This window comes from Electrona antarctica (assembly GCF_951216825.1).
Source record: "Electrona antarctica genome assembly, chromosome: 15".
Classification (NCBI taxonomy): Eukaryota; Metazoa; Chordata; class Actinopteri; order Myctophiformes; family Myctophidae; genus Electrona; species Electrona antarctica.
In genome coordinates this window covers 20,308,808-20,328,910 of record NC_136796.1, presented here as the reverse complement: position 1 = coordinate 20,328,910, position 20,103 = coordinate 20,308,808, and the positions used below count along the sequence as shown (strand labels likewise).

At 42.6% G+C, this 20,103-nt stretch overlaps 1 protein-coding gene across 3 annotated transcripts in view; it reads left to right on the top strand.

Moving 5' to 3' along the window:
• The window catches only part of tpd52 (tumor protein D52), a 45,341-nt gene that overhangs the window by 3,420 nt on the left and 21,818 nt on the right, over window positions 1–20,103 (top strand). The window contains exon 1 of one of the 3 annotated variants that reach the window (XM_079523441.1): window positions 13,390–13,612. The exons of 1 other annotated variant lie outside the window; for it this stretch is intronic. In XM_079523441.1, coding sequence (XP_079379567.1) covers window positions 13,429–13,612 — 184 coding nt within the window. In that variant the 5' untranslated portion in view covers window positions 13,390–13,428. Of the gene's footprint in view, window positions 1–13,389; window positions 13,613–20,103 lie in introns of those variants that run through there. One more of the 3 variants, XM_079523440.1, reaches the window with a different exon arrangement.

The window sequence follows — 20,103 nt, the reverse complement described above, 5'->3', positions numbered from 1 at the left end:
AAGGCCTTTAGTCTCCTCTCCTCTCTGTGTGCTTAGATGACCTTGTTGATAACAAAACACATCTTTCTTTGTGTTTAGTTTATCCCGCTGTGTGCTGTGGTTTCTAGCAGTTATTTGCTGTTGGCCCTACACAGGTCTGCTTTCACAGGAGGAGGGGGGGGGATGTCTTTCCCTCTGTAGTTATTGGTACAATGTGTGGAATGTTTGTGTGTGTGTGAAGATGATTCGGGTTTGTGTGATGTGACGTGGAGGACTTGGCTAGTCAAGTGTTTGTGGTGCATGGCCACCGAGCAGACGTTTGTCTGTGTAACGGTGAAAAAGCGTTAAGCTACAGTTTGTACATTTTTATGTCACTCCCAACGGAGAGAGGCAATTGCAGCAATGTCGGAATCATAATAAAGATGGCATGTAGTGTCCAGTCCGGTGCACTGGTCTGCTTCAAATAACTTTATTCAAATATTTCTCTCATCAATCAATCAGTCACTTCCACAATATACACTGGGCATACAGGGGAGCAAAATACCGTTCTCCACAACTTGTGGATCCCTAGCCTTACTCATCTGCGAAGAGAAAAGCCTGGTCACAATATAAGGCAGAGATTGCATAGTGTCGGTCTGGAACATCCGTCAAATGTATAGAGAATATGCACATGCATGATTTTCCCATCAGGACACTCATCTAGACTGAGTGGCAAAACATTGAACAGCATGGAATGTTGGAGTTTGGAAGCGCTCGTTGGAAATCACTCAACCATCCACCTGTTTCTAAATGTCACATAATGCAGGAGGCAGCAAAATGTTGTGTTATAGAAAACAAGCACTTTCAAACTCTGACACTTAGAAAAATAATCAAATGCAGTGCATTTCAGAAAGTAGCTCATAACGTTTCTACTTTCTATGGTGGATTTTTATGAAACAAAAACTTTGCAGATAGAGGATAATTCAAGCTTTTCGTACAGCTGCAATGTTGATGAGTTTAACATTGTTTAATGCAATCAGACAGGACCTTTCTGTTTGGATGAATGGGCTGTCAAGGCCAGAAAGTAGTTTTTTGCCACTCAGTGGGCGTCCGCGCATAACTTCCAGGTACGATGATGTCACGCGCATACCCTCTATTTCCTCCGGATACGATATTTTTCGACCAATCACAATACCTGTTTCATACATGGAGAATGTGCCAGCTCCTAATCCAGCTCCTAATCCAGACAACAGTCTTGTCAAAATGTAACTATTGTAACTCCCTCCTTACTGGCCTACCGGCAATCCGGCATGTGCACTTAAGCCTCTCCAATTGATCCAAAATGCCGCAGCTCGCTTGGTCTTCAACCAGCCAAGATTCTCACACGTCTCCCCCCTTCTCCGTTCCCTCCATTGGCTCCTGGTCGCTGCCCGCACAGAATACAAAACTCTGATGCTGGCATTCAAAGCAACCAAAGGTATGGCTCCTACATATCTTACAAGTATGATCGAACCCTACAAACCCTCCCGCGCACTCAGATCAGCCAACTGCTGGAAGCTGGAAGTACCTTCACTAAAAACGCCGGGACAACGCTCCACACGTCCCAAACTCTTCTCCCTTCTGGCTTCAAAACTATGGAATGCACTTCCCATCACAATCAGAACTGCAGCCTCACTCCCAATCTTCTGCCGTAGTCTGAAAACCCACCTCTTCAGACTCCATCATGGCCTGTAGCACTTACCCTAGCCCCCTTAGATAGAACTTTAAATAGCATTTTATACAGACTTATAGCATGTTAAGTAGTCAGCACTAGAATTGCATTTTATGTAGTCATAGCACTTTATAGTATATATGTATAGTAGTATAGTATGTATAGTTTCATTATATAGATATTCCACTGTTACGCTCTTAGCTTACGCATGTTTCATGATAACTTTTTATGTATGTGATGTATTGCCATGCTTTTTGTTTTTGCTTATTGTAAATCGCTCTGGATTAAGAGCGTCTGCTAAATTGTAAATTGTAATGTAAACAGATTTGTAAAGCATCAACGTAATTTCCTTGAGCGGTACTTCCGCCAAAATCCTGCTACTTCCGCCAAATTCTAGCAATGCACTCTGCAGCGTAGGTCTTGCCCAGGGACGCCAGCGTCCTGGATCCCAGGGACACTGTACTATATTTTTCTGTCTCCAGATGTCTAGCTGTCCTCCATCAGCTGTTTAATGTGGTTGATCAGCACTAAATGGGGGGTCATGGCCAAAGTTTCTTATTAGATTTTGTTAGAGACACAAGCAGCTGTATTGTGCTGTGAGGGCAGTGAGAGGGAATCAGTCCTAGACTGCTGTTTGCTGAAATGTCATCTTATATTTCAATTGAGACAGGCGGAAGCGCCCGAAATGTGCAAGTTCAGGTCGCCAAGTCATAGACCGTGACGTATGCAACACTGCCGTTCTTGCCGTTTGTGCCTGGGCTGTGCTGTCACTCACTTCACTTCTGCATTTCCAACTGAGCTTTTGCAGCTTCCATTTCTCAAATCCACCATTACTACCTCTGTCTGTCTCTACTGTAAGTGTATTCCTCTTCAGAAGCATTCATATTGTACTGTAACTGCAACACAGCATAACATCATAAATGAGCCCAGAACGTCCGTGTTTTTAACGGCCCAGAAACAGGAACTGGATGGCTGTTCTTTCCTTCTTCAAATAAATTATACGTCGCTTACAGAGTTAGTTCAGTCAGATATAATCGAGGGGTTTCATGCTGTGCTCAAGGGTGCATACATATACTCAAGGGGTTAATATGCTGCATTACTATGTGGGTGTATTCAGTGTGTGCAAGACCCACATGTCATTCGCTGATGTGGTAGTCAGCTCACCAATTGGGCTGCGGTGGCTCAGGGGTAGAGTGTCTGGATGGTAACCGTAAGGTTGCCAGTTCGAACCCGGGCTCCCCCAGAGTTACTGTCGAAGTGTCCTTGAGCAAGACACTGAACCCCTAATTGCTCCCGATGTGCTAGTTGGTGCCTTGCATGGTTTCCGCTGCCATCGGTGTATGAATGTGTGTGTGAATGGGTGAATGTAATGCTATCTATGTAAAGCGCCTTGGATAAAGGCGCTATATAAATGCACCATTTACCAATTGGGCGGGGTATTTAAGCTCACTAGACTTGCTTCTTCCTGCCTTCCTTCTGCTTATGGTTCCTGGTTGTTATGTGATGTTTGCTCCCACCGCCAACAACAGTTATTCTGTTCCCCATGGGGGGTTGTTATTGTATATCTATCTCCCTGCTCTTAATGTTTAATGATGGTGTTTAATTGTGCGAGCAGGGAGAAAAATGTAGCAGAGCCGAACGCCAAGATAAAATATTATATGCACACTTGTATTCTCGTTCTATAATAAATATTTGTTAAATCTATTTGAGTTATCTGACTGAATTTTAGTTTTGTTATTCGTTTACTGTGTAACCCATTTCACAATCTGGGAATCCATCTAAAAATATATATTTTCAAACATTAAAAAAGTGAAAATATCAGATCTACAAGCTCAAAACGTGTCACAATATGGAGTGTTTTGAGCTTGCAGATCGGCTATTTCCAGTAAGTAATTAAAGGTAAGTTATTTATCATAACTGACCGATGTGCAACTTTAGTTCACAAAGCTTAAAAGCCAAACAAATGTAATTTTTATTCATAATGTTCTAATGTTCAACGGCAGAAACAAGTGCTCACCACAAACTTTTCAAAAGGGGCTGTGCCCCTCTTATCAACAAAGACTGACGGCAGCCAGCAAAAAAGCTTCTTTCCACACAATCAGATACATGAACAAACTGATAAGAACCAGAGTGAAACAGGGCAAAGGAAAAAGCTACCCCCCCCCCCTCCCTCACCTTCGTCCTCTTCTTGCGCTATTATGCTCGAATTGCACCTTCTAAACTAAATTTGTTGTGTATATATGGAACATAGCCTACTGTGAAGTTGTTCACACAAAGTTCACCTAACTTTGCTACTACAGGGAAAACATGTACATATGATGATCTTTTTAGTTTTTATTCTTTGTTTGCTCTTTTTTGCACTCGATCTACCTACATTATCTATTTTTTGCTGTTAGACGTTATCTATGCTGCTGCATTGTCTGAAGTAAGCCAAACAAAATAAATTGTACCCGTACCTGTACACAAGATGTAACAATAAAGTACAATGTTGACCTTGACCAAAATAAATCTCAGAGAGTGATATTAGTCCACCACGGAACGTCACCGCCATTGTCTTTGTCACAGAGATTACACATTGTGCAGTTGGCTACAATTAATCTGACGATATCATTATATTCATAAAAAAGAAAAGTGAGATGGCTAGTGTTCACCTCGTGCGTACTGTGGAGCTCATTTTTATTATTATTATTTTACCCTGCTTATAGCAATCTTTGTCAGGGTGTTGTAATTTGTCTGTCTGCCTGCTTGCAAAATAGCTAGCCTAACTTTTCATGGCACTTGGTTTTGGCACGTGAGCATGAGCATGTACAGTAGTTTGGCTATTTTTGTTATTATTTTAACAGTTTGAAAAGTTCTGAACATACAGTATACATACATGCTCAAAATAGGGGTACCAGAGTTAAAAAATAAATAAAAAGAAAAGAATGGCCCTGCTTTATACGATCAATTTCACATGAAATGTTACACAATCCTATTCAGTAGGGTGCGTCCCTTTTTTTTTTTAAAGGAATAAATCAATCCGCTTCGGAGGAGACAGTACAAACAGTAGAGTTGACTCTGTTTCGCATGTGTCCACATCACCACTCTGACAGTCACACTACAGGTTGACTCAACCTAATGTGCAACATGGTAATTACTTCAGTCAACTCCATTGTCACATCACAGGTTTACAGGCGTAAAGGAGTGGAAGTGATTTGTTTCCGTGCACGCTACATTGTTTTGTTTTCAGAAAACATTAAATAGAAACATGTCAACATGTCACTGTATGTATGTACATGAGGTTAGACAGGAGATGCATACGTTTAGGCAAAAATGTGGTAGCACTTCGGTAGGTGCACTAGTGTGCACAAAGCTGCATCTGTCTATAGGCCTATCTGTTGATCGATCGACACTGTACTATGCCATTAGGTTTCTATGGTTTGGGAGGCTACAATGTGTGAAGTCTGTCATTGTTAATCATTGTTCCAATGAAGTGGTTTCGGTCATTAAAGGAGCTGGCTAAACAGGTTGTATTGTAGGCCTACATCACCTTTTGAGAACGAGGGGTGGCTAAGTAATATAATGAGTAACATAACTAATTATACTTTTTAAACAGCTTCACTGCATAACCCGCTAAACACGCCTTTTATTCCATTGTCTTTCCCTGCGTAACACGCTAAATGCGCTATTTTTTTATATGTTTAATTCGCCGTTTTTGATGACTTCTATGAAAATCCGGCTTTGCGGACATCGTGACGAGGTGGACGCGTTATAATAACGTAACCGTAAATCGACCTATAACTGGCTTGCAAGGTCTTCTGGGAAACAAAGTCCAATGCAAAGTGAATGAGGGGGCAAGGGACAATCTTGGCTCGATAGGGATTAGGGTCTTTGCTGTTGATCGCATCGCGGAAGTGGCTTATGTGTCGACTCGCTAAGAAACGATGGGACTATTTTCAGCTGGATTTTCATCATAAGGAGGTAGAATTTCGATGCTTCAAAGGTAACTGTAAACATCGGCAGTGACCGTAACTTCTTATAATGTTTAATCCGGCAGTAACAAGTAACTTACCGGTATTACAATTTCTGCTTAACTTGCCCGACACGCTTGATCCTGAACATTTCATCCACGTGAATATTTCAATATTCAAGCATTTGAATATTTTTGAATAGCCGTAATGTAAAATACAGTAAAACAGATTTTGATGATGTATGATATTTTACTGGCCATCCCCTGGAACCCCCACAAGAACCCCTGGGGGTCTCCAGACCCCACTTTAAGAACCACCGCTTTATGCAGTAGAGAGAGAGAAATGTAGGACATCAGTTTGACTGCGTGGTTCATACAGTGCACCAACTGGTTAACCACTTTAAACCTAGCTTGGGATGATCCGGTAAAATTAACATAACAATGTGCTGATGATGAAAATAAATAAACATTTGAATTATTAAAAAATAAAACAATGTGCTGATGATGTTAGGGCTCCAGACCAACTTTTCTTTTGTTTGGTGTACCTAACTTGGCTGCTGTTCGGTAATGCCAAAAACTATTAAAAAAAAACAGGACCCAAATGCCTCCCTGCTTGGCACTCAACATCAAGGCTTGGATTGGGCGTACAGTACGTCCCAGCTACACACCAGTGGCCCGTCCAGGGGGTGTACTGCATGGGTAGGGGGTGCACATCAAGCCGCCTCATATGCTACAGTAGCAGGAGGTGGGTGTGACTGATAAATTAAAGATTTAGTTGGATGAGACAGATATTTAGGTGTATGATTGCTGAAAACAATATATTGGAAAACAAACGAAACATTAGAGACCAGTGGATACAAAAAATGAAGTCTTCATTATTGAATGACTACGTTGTGCAGAAGCACATTGGAAACAAGTGTTTCATGGTGTGTTATCCTGGGTTTAAGTTATATTTTGATTATATATGCGTCTCGTCTGTTACACTTACTGTTACCTTTCAGTTGGCTTGCTATCATCAACCACTTGAAGGATACATTGTTTTCATGGCGTGGTTCCGAGCGGTCTTGTTTTTATTTAGTTTACCCCAGTCGTTTATTCCTATAAATTTCCATTACTTTTAAGGATAATATTGCTCTAGTCTTGAGGATTAGAGCTGCTGAGGCATGTGGTTGTCTGCACTCAGCCCAGACCCACAGTGACAGCCACCACTGTACCACACGTGGGCAGGAATTGGCGACGACTAGACAGAGAGAAAAATGAAAAACAAACGGCAAGGTTAACGCAATCTCATGGTTTTCTTAAACTTTTTTTAATATGAATCCATTAGGGCCACAGACCCATAAAGGGTCCATTTGGTTCCAATTATGCAGTCTCGGATTTACAGACCTGTACGGTTCCATTTGTTTTGACTATTTGTTTCATCTCAACTGAATTCCCTTTTGGAGACAGTGTTTTGATTAACAACTGACATAGGGAGGGACTAAGTGACACTACGTTCTGCTACTTAATGCTGCACGTTATTTTGTCCAATCTGGTATGTAAATACAATCTATTTTGTCCAATCTGGTATGTAAATACAATCTATTTTGTCCAATCTGGTATGTAAATACAATCTAAAACAATTGGGGTGGTTCCGCCCTGCTCTCTGGTTTGACATGACTGAAGTTCTACTGCCTGAACGTCAATATAACATTTCTCCCCATAGCATACAGGCAGGCCGTATTGGCTCAAGTGACTAAAAGCCAATTGCACAGGATCCCCAGCTTCGAATCCGTGGTGGGACAGGAACGTTACAGACTGGGGTATAGCTTTTAACCCATTCTGGGCGGGAACCCCTTTTGGTGTTTTAAGCGTTATGTTAAACTTTAGCTATTGAAAAATAGCAGATCTACAAGCTCATAGCGCGCCACCGAGTGGCACGCTATGAACTTGTAGGTCTGCTATTTTTGAAAAATCGATAAAATGTGCCTCAAATCTTTCAGAAAATTGTCATGATTTAGAAAACTTTTTTTTTTTCGTCTTTATTAAAGTAGCATGTTGTGTCCCTGTCCTACTGTCCACCTCGCGAGTCCAGACCAGTGTCCCCACCTACAGAATACAGTAGAGTAAATACATAGTGGGAACACAGAGAGTGTCTCCCAGCCTGACCAGCATCATGTGAGAGACATCACTGGCTTCAGTTCCTGTGAAGGTTGAGGCCTTAATTGAATTCTGATGATCCTGTAGCCGGTAGCAGCACAGGGCGAGGGCTCGGAGGAAAACATCAACTCCCACAACGTCCTATATAGGCTTCAGACTTTGCTAGATTGGGTAGATCAATTCTGCAGGGAAAATTCAATTTCCATCCAGCTGATGGCTGGATCAGATGAGGGGCTCAAGGGGTAAACGGGCCCCAGCGTGCGCGTGTGTGTCCGACTGTCCGTGTGTGTCCGTGTCCCATACAGAGGCAAATCCTAATACCTAAAGAAATATATTTTAACAAAATACAACCTGGCATCAATATTTTGGCCATGTCATCAATAGGCGAAAACAATTTATTTCTTTAGTTGGTTATGCTTTCACAATTTGACACCAACGATGGCAAAAACGGCGTGTTGCTTTCTAGATCGGCTATTTCTTGTACAAATACAGGTGTGACCATGGGTGTGACATGCCCATTTGTTAAGACGCAAAGGTTGAACTGGGGACCTCCACCCTGATAAGCATTCCTGGAATGTAGGAGTTGAGGCATTACATTTTCAGTTCCACAGATGCATATTGTGAAAATAGCAGATCTGCAAGTTCACAACTTAAGGAGTTGTGAACATGTAGATCTGCTATTTCTTTTATATTTTTGCCAGTTTCTTATATTTGACAATTTGGCCAATGTTTGACTAGTTTTTATAGTATAATCTGTTGATTACGTTTGATGCAGTAATGGTCTTTTTCTTTTCTTTCTTAATTTTGTAAGTATTAAAAAGGTCTTAAAAGACCTTAAATTGTTGCTTCACTGTCTGTCATCTCATCTGGGGTGTGGACCCCCCAAATCATACGAGGACCCCCTTGGAGTCCAGACCCACAAATTGAGAACCACCGAGCCAGACAATGAGCAGCGGCAGCAGAATAAATCTTGCTTTGGGGCCGGGCCTCCGAATGTACTTGAAGTACCGAAAGTAAATATACTCATTATGCAGAATGTCCCATTCAAAGTTTTCAAATGTATACAAATATTTTGAAAATAGCAGATCTACAAGCTCACAATGGGCATTGTGAGCTTGTAGATCGTCTTTTTCAAATGGCCAAATTGTATATACGGCTTAAGTAGTTAAACGTACAGTAATGTTAGTAACTAATGTTTTCAAATAAATGTAGTCGCTGTGCGACACATTGTGAGCTTGTAGATCGGCTGTTTTTTGATTTTTTTCCCGAATGTTCCCACCCAGAATAGGCATGCTGGGGTTCACATGGTTAATATTTCTGGGACTCCAATCTACACACTATGTGAACTCCTCAGTCTTAATTGAACTCTTGAGAGAGTGCGCAAACGGAACCAAATGGACAGAGTTACAGACCCGTATAAGTGTCCAGTTGGACTCCTGGCGGTCCCCTGACCAGAGGTTGAAAACCGGTGTCTTATCGTGACCTCAGAGATTTTTGCGGCCACGGGTCATGGCGGCCTGCAGTGCACACGGCTGAAATCCACCGTCCGCATGATTCTGGTTTCGACCTCCTCATGTGACGCAGCACGCCACCAATAATCATTTAATTGATCCCATGCCGTGCTTCATTAAGCACTTTACAAAAAAATGACTGCTCCCTGTGTGTGCGTGCGCGTGCGTGTGACCGTGCGTGTGTGTGTGTGTGAGTTTGCATTGTGGGGAGGGGTCCTGCTTCTGTTCCTACTGGCGGGTTACAGCTTATTAAATATAGGCGCAACTTACATTTTAGAATAGCCAATTATCTCTAGCCATTTTCTCCTTATTTTTGCTGTTATGCCCACTAACCCTCCCCACTTATTTCCTTTCTTGCCTTTTCACTGCCAATGTAAATCTCACTCGCTCTCTCTCTTTTTGAGTGGTGCAACCATAGGGTGCAGCCACTCCAATGCCCAGCTTTGTCCGTCCCTGGCTGTGTCCCTGCATCCCTATGTACAGTATGTATGTTTAGGGTACGAACAGGGGGCGCTGTTGCACCACTCACTTCAGACGGGTCTGATTTTTGTTTTACTTTATGGTGTACTATTCCAAATGCAAGAGAGAAAGGTCCATGTTTGTTACAGAACAATGTTTCGGTCCTTGATGGGATTTCACTTTCAAACATGTTTGGGGTCATTTGTTTTTTCTCTCACACAATCTGTTTATTGGTATTTTCCAGTTTACAAAAAGGACATGGAAAAGGTGAAAGTAATCAAGATATTATATAAGCAACAACATTAAGCGAGACTTTCACAAAGACACAGCTAAACACTGCAGACTGTATCTGGACAATACAAAAGTCCAAAGTCTATTGAGTCAGATATCATTTACACCTGTTGTTTAAAGGCGTCTCCGGACCTCCTCCATGCTCCAAAAAGATACAGAAAGTATTGCATTGTTATATAACAATATATGTATGCGTTTAATAATGCATGAGTGTGGGTGTGTGTATGGGTATGTGTGTGCATGTGCCAAATGTATGTTTGTGTCTATGCACATGTAGCAGGGTAGACCTGCCTGAAGCAAAGAAGCATAATAATTACATCAAGTCCAGGCGGTCACATCGGGGGGGGGGGGGGGGGGTGCGCTTCATGGTACAGTAGATATAGTTTGTATTAGACCCGGCTTCACATTCAGCTTGCATGCACGTACATACGCACACGTGTGTGTGTGTGCTGTTTAAGCGTGCTCTATACATGTCACATGACGGTGCGATACAATACATGCATGTGCGTGTGAACGTCCCAGGGGGAACTCTATACATCGTAGCAGTGTGTGGCGTGCAACCTGACTCGTTGGGTTAGACCATGACACACATGACATGACCCACACACACATTGAATAGAGAGCTGTCACCACTGTAGTCTATTGTCTCTGGAGGAAGAATGGAGTATGTACCGTATATAGAGGAACTGCCACTGTAACATCCAAGTTAGCCGGGGCATTATGTTCCCACAATCACAATGCTCAAATAGTCTTCTTTCACTGTGTGTGTGTGTGTGTGTGTGTGTGTGTGTGTGTGTGTGTGTGTGTGTGTGTGTGTGTGTGTGTGTGTGTGTGTGTGTGTGTGTGTGTGTGTGTGTGTGTGTGTGTGTGTGTGTGTGTGTGTGTGTGTGTGTGTGTGTGTGTGTGTGTGTGTGTGTGTGTGTGATTGATTTCCTTTTCTTATCTCAATATTGATATTTCCAAACTATTATAGAATGGACCACTTCCAACCTGGCATCCACATTTGGGGCATGTCAATTATATGTACCGTAGGTTATATAACATTTTTCAAACCAAAAAAGCTTATTTTTGTTGAGTGGTGTAAACCACTCCTACAACTGGCTTTTTTGTGCCGAAAAAATGAGCATGGTTGCTATGTTCACCCTGTTCACCCGGGTGTGATTTCATTACAACTGGCTTTGTTTGTGCAGAAAAATGAGCATGGTTGCTATGTTCACCCTGTTCACCCGGGTGTGATTTCATTACGTCAGACATGATTTCATTACATCAGACAGGCTATACCTTACACCACTCGGTTCACACGGGTGTGATTTTTTTGTATACGTCCCAGTTAAAAGGAGGTGTTAATTAATTAATAAATCTATAGCCTAAAACCATATATTTTAACATTGAACCAGAAAGATTTCTCTACAAATTATACTTTGAAAGGCTGTTGCAAATACAGAGCAAGGTTTATGATGTGTAATAAACGTTAATGTGATTTCTGCCAGACATACAGTAGTAGCGATGTGAGCTTCTATTGATTTGCTAGGAATTCAATTCTCTTGATAATCTACTCATATGATTGAAATATAATAGTGCAAAAGTCTGTCTTACTCTAGATGAGCCAAATAGACTTACATGTCATTTTCATTCAAGGTCACTCCTGTCCTGTAATTGAGTAACTCATGATTCCTGTTCTATTTTTGCAGTTTGCGTGCGTGCGTGCGTGCGTGCGTGCGTGCGTGCGTGCGTGTACGTGTCTAGTCTACATATTATAGTTGGTGGACGATAAAGACACACTTTAACTAATGTCTGCATGTGAGTGAGCAGCCTTTTGTAGTGTGCTTGAATATGCACTCCCACACACACGAGCATGCATTTGTATTACTCCATTTGTGAGGACATCAACCTTTTAGGACGACATTAAAAATACACGACAAATAGCAGACAAGTAGATTGTAGATCGGCTACTTATTTGGTGCGTGACATCGTCACGGAAAGCTGTAACCCCAATCTAACTTTAGGTTAGAGGTTAGCTCTAACCTAACCTCTAAACCCCTAATCCTAACTATGGTATAACCCCAACCTTTCTTCTAATTGCAAGCCTAACTCTCTCTCTCTCTCTCTCTCTCTCTCTCTCTCATATATACACAGTATATATATATATATATATATATATATATATATATATATAGCTCTTGTGAGAACCTACAGTATTTCTCAAATTCTACTATACTTGTGGGGACACTGACACTTGGCCGGTGTCCCTTGCAAGTACAGTAATGCAAGAGTGCATGGACAGACACACACACACACACACACACACACACACACACACACAGAGAGAGAGAGTGGGTCGTGCAGCCCCCTGGCACTTTGCAGCTCCTCCACTCTTAACAGGCTAGCATCCCCAGCTGGCCCGGCCAGGCCCTCCCTGGATTACAGAGCAGTAATCTGGGGCAGGGCAGATTATACGCCTTTCATTCCAACAACCCTCCCTCCCTCTGTATCACGTGACCCCCTCCGCACAAATGGGACTCCATTTCTTTATTATTCCTTTTTTTCTTGAACACCAAAATAGGGAGAGGGAGAGAGAGAGAGAGAGACTCCCAGGAGGGATTGGAGCAGGGATATAGAGTGTCACTGGGCTGATCTGCAACCCAGTTGGCGTGTGAAGCCAAGCCCTGATTGTGGATATATAGACGTTGAGAGATGGACTGACCTTTTGGATTCCATGTTAGACGGAATGACTGAGAGCACGTGTGTGCGCGGGTGTGTGTGTGTGCGCCGTGCGGGTGTGTGTGCGTCCGTGCTATAGCGGCGTCAGCATCCCGGCCCGGGACAGGTAACTCATTAACACCGCGGGAGGCGAACGGTGCGTGAAAGGTCTCGACCTCTCTCGGGTCATGTGAGGGAGAGAAACGCGAAGGGTGGCACATTGACGACACGCAGACGGAGACACATTACACACACACACACACACACACACACACACACACACACATAAACACACACATACAGACACATGCGAGTGCTCCTGCACTGTTCACACCCTCGCTGACCACAAATTTCAGTCACACTCCTGATATTGTGTGTCATACACACACGTGCGTGTGCACACACACACACACACACACACACACACACACACACACACACACACACACACACACACACACACACACACACACACACACACACACACACACACACAGGGAAGTCTTGGGAGCGGTAAACAAGCGACCCAGACAGACAGTGTGTGTGTGTGTGTGTGTGTGTGTGTGTAGGCACCAAGAGATCACATGCAGACAATCAGCGCTGTGCGCAGCAGCGTTGGGCGGCGGTAGGACGGTGCGTAGGGCAGGCCAGGGAGGGCAGAGACGCGCTGTGGGACACGGGTTTGGGACTGGAGGAGGGAGCAGCCAGGCATGGACCCTCTGGAGGACTACCACTCTCCCTTCGACTTTGAGCAGGGAGTCAACACCAGCTACCTGTACCTGTCCCCTGCCTACGGTGACACGCCGCCGGGCTCCCCCGCCACCGCCCCCCGGGCGGCGGGTGGGGGACACCACCACCCCCACCACCAGCAGCAGCACGACAGAGCAGGGAGAGGTGAGGGGGTGTGTGGCGACGCCGCGACGGGTCGTGGGAGTGTGTGCGTGTGTGTGTGTGTGTGTGAGAGAGGGTGAAATTAATGTTACGTCATCTCATATCAGCTGTGGGGATGGACTTTACAACAAGGTACAAGGTGGGGGGGGGTTGTGGTTGTGGGTGTGTGTGTGTGTGTGTGAGAGAATCGGTGAGAATATTTTGGGAGTGGTACAGTATGTGAAGTGAGTGATGTATGTGTGTCAGGACAGTTTGTTCTTTATTTTTTCTACAAAAACTATGCTTCTGTTTCCATTTCAGTGATATGTATTAAGTTCATTTTTCATGTTTTGATGAGCAGTCCCCGAAGGCAGAACTGTGCATCTTTGTTTTCATGCTGCGCAGACAGAAAAACACGCTGATGCATACAGTAGATGATTTTGTGTGGGTAATTTATCATCGTAGAGAATTGGATCTTGGTATCTTTTAATCGTGTGACTGTTGTGTCGTCAGACAGACAACCAAAAATGTTGTTGTGGATTTACTATTTCAGCTCTTCAAGAAGCTGCTAGCCTGTTCACACTGTTTACAATACATCTGTCTAGAGCTGCCGAATAATGAATTAGCTGTATGTATGTCAGACTCTCCTGTAAGTTTCCCAACAACAATTTCTGTTGATTAGGCTGAGACGTGCGTTGGGAGCGCTCATTCTTTTTTTATTCATGCGATAAACTATTCCGCCCACTGCTGTGATTGCCAACTTGGACAGCACATTTGTTTACTTGATGTGTGAGAACCTGCATGGGGGCTTGAGGTATGGGCACTCGCTCGCCTGGCGTGCACACCTGCCTTGTTCTTCTTTACAAAGTGATTTAAAAAAGTAATGCATTTGTTGTAAGATCTTGCCGTTGCGTTGCGTGAACCAAAACGTTAGATGTTTTGTTGGGAATGGCATTCAGATAGAAAATGGTCGTGATTACTTTGGCAGAGGTAGAATTAATACCAACCACAGTGTTTGGCGACAGTATCCCGTGTGTGTGTGTGTGTGTGTGTGTGTGTGTGTGTGTGTGTGTGTGTGTGTGTGTGTGTGTGTGTGTGTGTGTGTGTGTGTGTGTGTGTGTGTGTGTGTGTGTGTGTGTGTGTGTGTGTGTGTGTGTGTGTGTGTACGTGCGAGAGACAAATACAATCAGGTTTTAATGTTGCTGTACAGTACGTTGTGGTGGAAGGTAACTAAGTTGATTTACTTTAATACTGTACACACACACACACGTGTGTGTGTGTGTGTGTGTGTGTGTGTGTGTGTGTGTGTGTGTGTGTGTGTGTGTGTGTGCAGGCTATGATCTGTCTTCGAACGGGTAAGGACTAATAATAATAATAATAAATAATAAGAATGGGTAAGGACTAATAATAATAAATAATAAGAATGGGTAAGAACTAGTTATAACAAAATATTATGTTATATCACTATTGTGGGTCCATTGTAGTTACATTATTTTGTACACTCTGAGAGTTGAAGGGGATGTAAGTGTAATAGTGTATACTGTAATTCATTTTTTTCATGAAACTATATTGTAATAGTAATCATTGCTATAGAGTGTTTGTTCAGTAACGGGTCTCCCTGTCTCTCCAGCTCTTGTAAACAGGAAATAACTTAAGTGTTCAGGTCAGCAGGATACCAATTTTATTCAAACATGAGGAAGAACTGCTTAAATTGTTATAGTGTTTTTTGTTTTGTTTCATCACTTCCAATTTAACTTTTTTTTATTATCCTGCATGAGTTCTCCTGATTTGATCAAATTGTATCCCGGCCGGGTACCCAAGCTAGTGAAAATAGCCAATCTACAATCTCCTAACGTGTTAGTGCACATCATTTCTAATGCAGTAGTTCCCAAAGTGGGGTCCGGGGACCCCCAGTGGTCCTTGATGGAGTTCCAGGGGAGAGTGGAGTCAGAGTTAAATCAACATTGATTTTACAATATAAATTGGGGCTTCCAGTGATAGAAATACCATTAAATGGGGGGTCCGTAGACTAATGCATGTCACACTGGGGGTGGAATGACATATGACATATGGAATGAATTCTGAATTGGCCATATATGGAGCATGTCACGAGGCGTGACGAACGCGAGATGCAGGTTTTCATAGTAAACTGCAACCTGTGGTCGCAACAACACACAAATGAGTGTGGGAAGAATTAACTGGCATAATGACTGAATTGGGGGGGGTGGGGGGGGGGGGGTGTTAAAAAGAAAGAGAATCATTGGTTTAGCTTGTCATTGCTAAAGCGGAGTTAATGATATGCGTTGTGTAATCATCATTAAGCTCTCTCCTGACATGGCTCATTACGTCCACATCCTTTTGTGTTCCTCACTGGATCATTATGGCCTCCACAGCCGTGCTCTTAATGCCACACAGTGTGACAGGGAATGAACGCAGCACAACAGACTAGGTCATGTACAGGGTCATAAATATACAGGGAGGCAAATACATGCTACCTGGAGGCTGGAACTGAAAGCAATAAGCAATTTAATGGGACCCTGTTTTCTGCAGAAATATTTATCTATTCACTGGTTATTGTTAAACTACACACAGTACACAGTGTTACTGTGTAATACTATATTATACTGCTGTTTCCATCTATCCATCTTCAACCGCGTATCCGTAGTCGGGTCGTGGGGGCAACAGCTCCACCAGAGAGTCTGCCCCGGGGTCTCCTCCCAGTGGGACGTGCCTCGAGGACCTCCCTAGGGAGACGCCCGAGAGGCATCCTAACCAGATACCCGAACCACCTACGCTCGTAGGCTACTGCTATTTAGTATGTTGAATTTTACTTCACCACTGGTGGGTGGGTGGATGGATCTGTGTGCGTGTGAGCGAGAAACGGAGAGAAAGAGAGGGATGTAGACAGAAATGACAATGTCCCGTAGCGAGCATTAGTGAGGAATGAGCACTCATAAATACAGATGTTGAAAAAATGTGAAATGTTCCTTTAAGTTGTCACAAGCCTCCCCCTCTCACAGACTCGCCTATGGCTACAGTGTTCGCACGCACACACACACGCACGCACACACGCATGCACACATGCACGAACACACGCATGCACACAGAGCTCACATTCTAGCCTACAGGAGGACATTTCCCAGCAGCACCTTGCTGACAGTACAGTGTCACCCTGCTGAACCTGTTCCTCTAGTGCTGAGTTGTGTGTGTGTGTGTGTGTGTGTGTGTGTGTGTGTGTGTGTGTGTGTGCGCACGGGCGTCGTATCTGCCCTGTAACATTTGTTTTTACTTACTTATGCCCGACACCTGACCTGACACAGGGCTATACACTATGGGCTCCAATTTTGTCTCCGACTTTACCCGCAGTGCGGCCCGCAATTCAGCCGCTGCCCGAAAATTACGAATATAGGAGCTTTCTCTGTCCCTTAATGGTATTTTCGACTGGACAACTTCTGAAAGGTGATACAAACAACTGTGTTGAAACTACTATGAATAACCAATAATAAAAACGTAGAATTGAGTTTACTGTGTCACATATCTGAAAAATACGCTCTGCAACAACTCTGTTATTTACACAGATATTTATACATTTATATTTAAACATGCATTTTTGCTTCTTCCTTTCATTGAGATTTTATTATTTAAATGTTCAAGTAAGGCAACAAGGTTCAGGGTAGAATAAGAAAGTAACATAATGCAGCTTTAACATTATTATTTTTTACTGAATCTGATCGTTCCTTTTATAATGTTTAATTTGCCTAATGTTTGATATAAAAGGAATATTGCCTTGCTGTTGGGAGCAGTGATTGGCGTGTTTTGTTCTATTGTTGGGGTGTTCCGCCCCCCTCACTCTGATTGGAGCATCAGGGCCCTCTGTTAGTATTTAACAAGAGTTTGAACTGCTTGGAGTCACTTTATCTCTGTTGTTGTTAAGAGCTGAACTTCTCCTTTCTGCACTAGCCGAAGCATTTGTTTGTTTTCTAAAAAAAACTAGTAGGCCTATCAGTTTATTTGGGCAGGTTTTGAGTTATGGCTTTACTACAAACATTGAAGTCTTTGGTCAACCAGAGACTATCTGCTGCTGCTGAAGAGATATTTGGGGTCGTTGGTAGAATTCTAACAGAGTACGAGGATGAAGCTTTCCACATCAAGCAAGAAACTGACCGCCAACGCAGACTACTGGATATGGTTTTACAACCAATCTTGAAACTACACAGTGCAGGTTGGTAAAACGTTTAGTATGTTAACCTTTACTACGTTAAATGTTAAAAGCTTGAACATGTTTGAACACAGTTGGAAGAGGAACTCTCAATCCATTCATGTTAGGGTTAAACTTGCATTCAAAAACATTATCTGTGGATATATCTGATAGCAATAGGTTGTAGCTAATGAAAAAATATATTTGAGAAACAAGGAGATGCTTGTTTTAGAAATGAACCATTGTTGAAGTAAGAAACAATCATGACACTTTTGTAATGATGTGTTTCTCCTCTGTATCTTCTGTCTAGACTCTATGCACCTCCTTGTGTGTAAAGAGGAGGTATTCCCTAAGCAGCAACAGGAGAGAACATCCAGTCAGGTCCAGGAGGAACCAGCGCCTCCACAGATTAAAGAAGAACAGGAGGAGATAACCTCCAGTCTGATCAAAGATGAACCAGAGTCTCCACAGATTAAAGAGGAACAGAAGGAGAGAACCTGCAGTCTGATGAAAGAGGAACCAGCATCTCCACAGATTAAAGAGGAACATGATGAGCTACTTCAAAGATCAGAGGAGGATGGTGGAACAACAGAGACATTAATATCAGTGAAACATGAAGATGATGATGAAAACCTGCAAACAGAACATGTAGCCAGCACCTCATCTAAAAGCATGGAAACACAAGCTGATGTAGAGGACTGTGGAACATCACAACCAACTAGTGATGACCAGCTCCTCTCTTCACACTGTTCTGAATCTGACATCACTGAAGACAGTGATGAGTGGAATGAGACCACGGATGACCAGTCAGGTTTAAACACTGAAATCACACAATACACAACACATGGGAGGAAATACTTTAAGCAACAAGCTGCTCCATGACCTCAAATCACCAAAAGAAAGTAACTCCATGAGAAGTCACACAGGTAAGAAATGTTTTAGCTGTGCAGATTGTGGCAAAATGTTTAGCCTAAAGGGAAATCTGAAGAAGCATGCAATGATTCATTCAGGCGGAACGCCCTTTACATGTACGGTGTGTGGCAAGGGCTTAGTTCGAACGGCTGATCTAAAAATACACATGAGGACTCATACAGGGGAAAAAACAGTTACGTGTGCAGTTTGTGGCAAGGGCTGTAGTTTAACGGCTGATCTAAAAATACACATGAGGACTCATACAGGGGAAAAACCATTTACGTGTACAGTTTGTGGCAAGGGCTGTAGTTTAAAGACTGGTCTAAAAAGACACATGATGACTCACACAGGGGAAAGGCCCTTTATGTGTACAGTCTGCGGAAAAGGCTGTCAAACAAACAGTACTCTAAAATCACACATGATGACCCATACAGGGGAAAAGCCCTTTACGTGTACAGTTTGTGGCAAGGGCTGCCGTCAAACTGGGGAGTTAAAAGTACACATGAGGACTCATGCAGGGGAAAAACCATTTACGTGTACAGTTTGTGGCAAGGGCTGTAGTCATAATTGGAAATTAAAAATACACATGAGGACTCATGCAGGGGAGAAACAGATTTAAGTGTAAAGTTTGTGAACAGGGCTTTAGACGGATTGATAATCTAAAAACACACATGAAGACACACAAAGAAAAAAATTATGTTTTTTCTCCAAAGAAGGCATGGGAGGTGCTGATATAACAACATGAGAATCAGTGTTTGCCCACATTTGTCAAATGTCATATTCATTATATGCATTCATATGCATGCACTAGTGGTGCAATTGTAACTCGCCTCTGTGTGTTGACATGTGGTCTTTGGACTAACATATTATCATAGTGTATTTTAATCACTAAGTTTGATCATTTGTTTAGATTCTCTGTATTATTATTGTTGTCTTCATATAATGCATTGTAACAGAAACTATTTACTATATCATACCTGTACAAAAACACTGTCCATATTTTTTGTTCAAATAAAGATTTGACAGCTACATATCCTTTGTGTGTTCATTACAAGAACCTCATCACAACACATGTGTTTCACCTCCAGTATGGACATCTTGTACTGTGAACAATACAGTGGATTTTAAAGGGGGGTAGGCATGGGCCTATTGATTTGGGTTGGAACATTTAGGAAAATAGTAATAATGGTAATAATAAGAATGGTGATGATAATGGTAATAAGAATAAGAATAATAGGCTAATAATGATAATAGGTAATAAACAATGAATAATCCAAAGAAGACATTGATGATGGACAGTGAAATTGAAACTGTTAAATCTGTATATACATAAAGGAATATCATAATGAAACGGGGAGTAATTAGGAATCTCCTTTGCATTCTTATTTGGAAGAAATTGTCTATT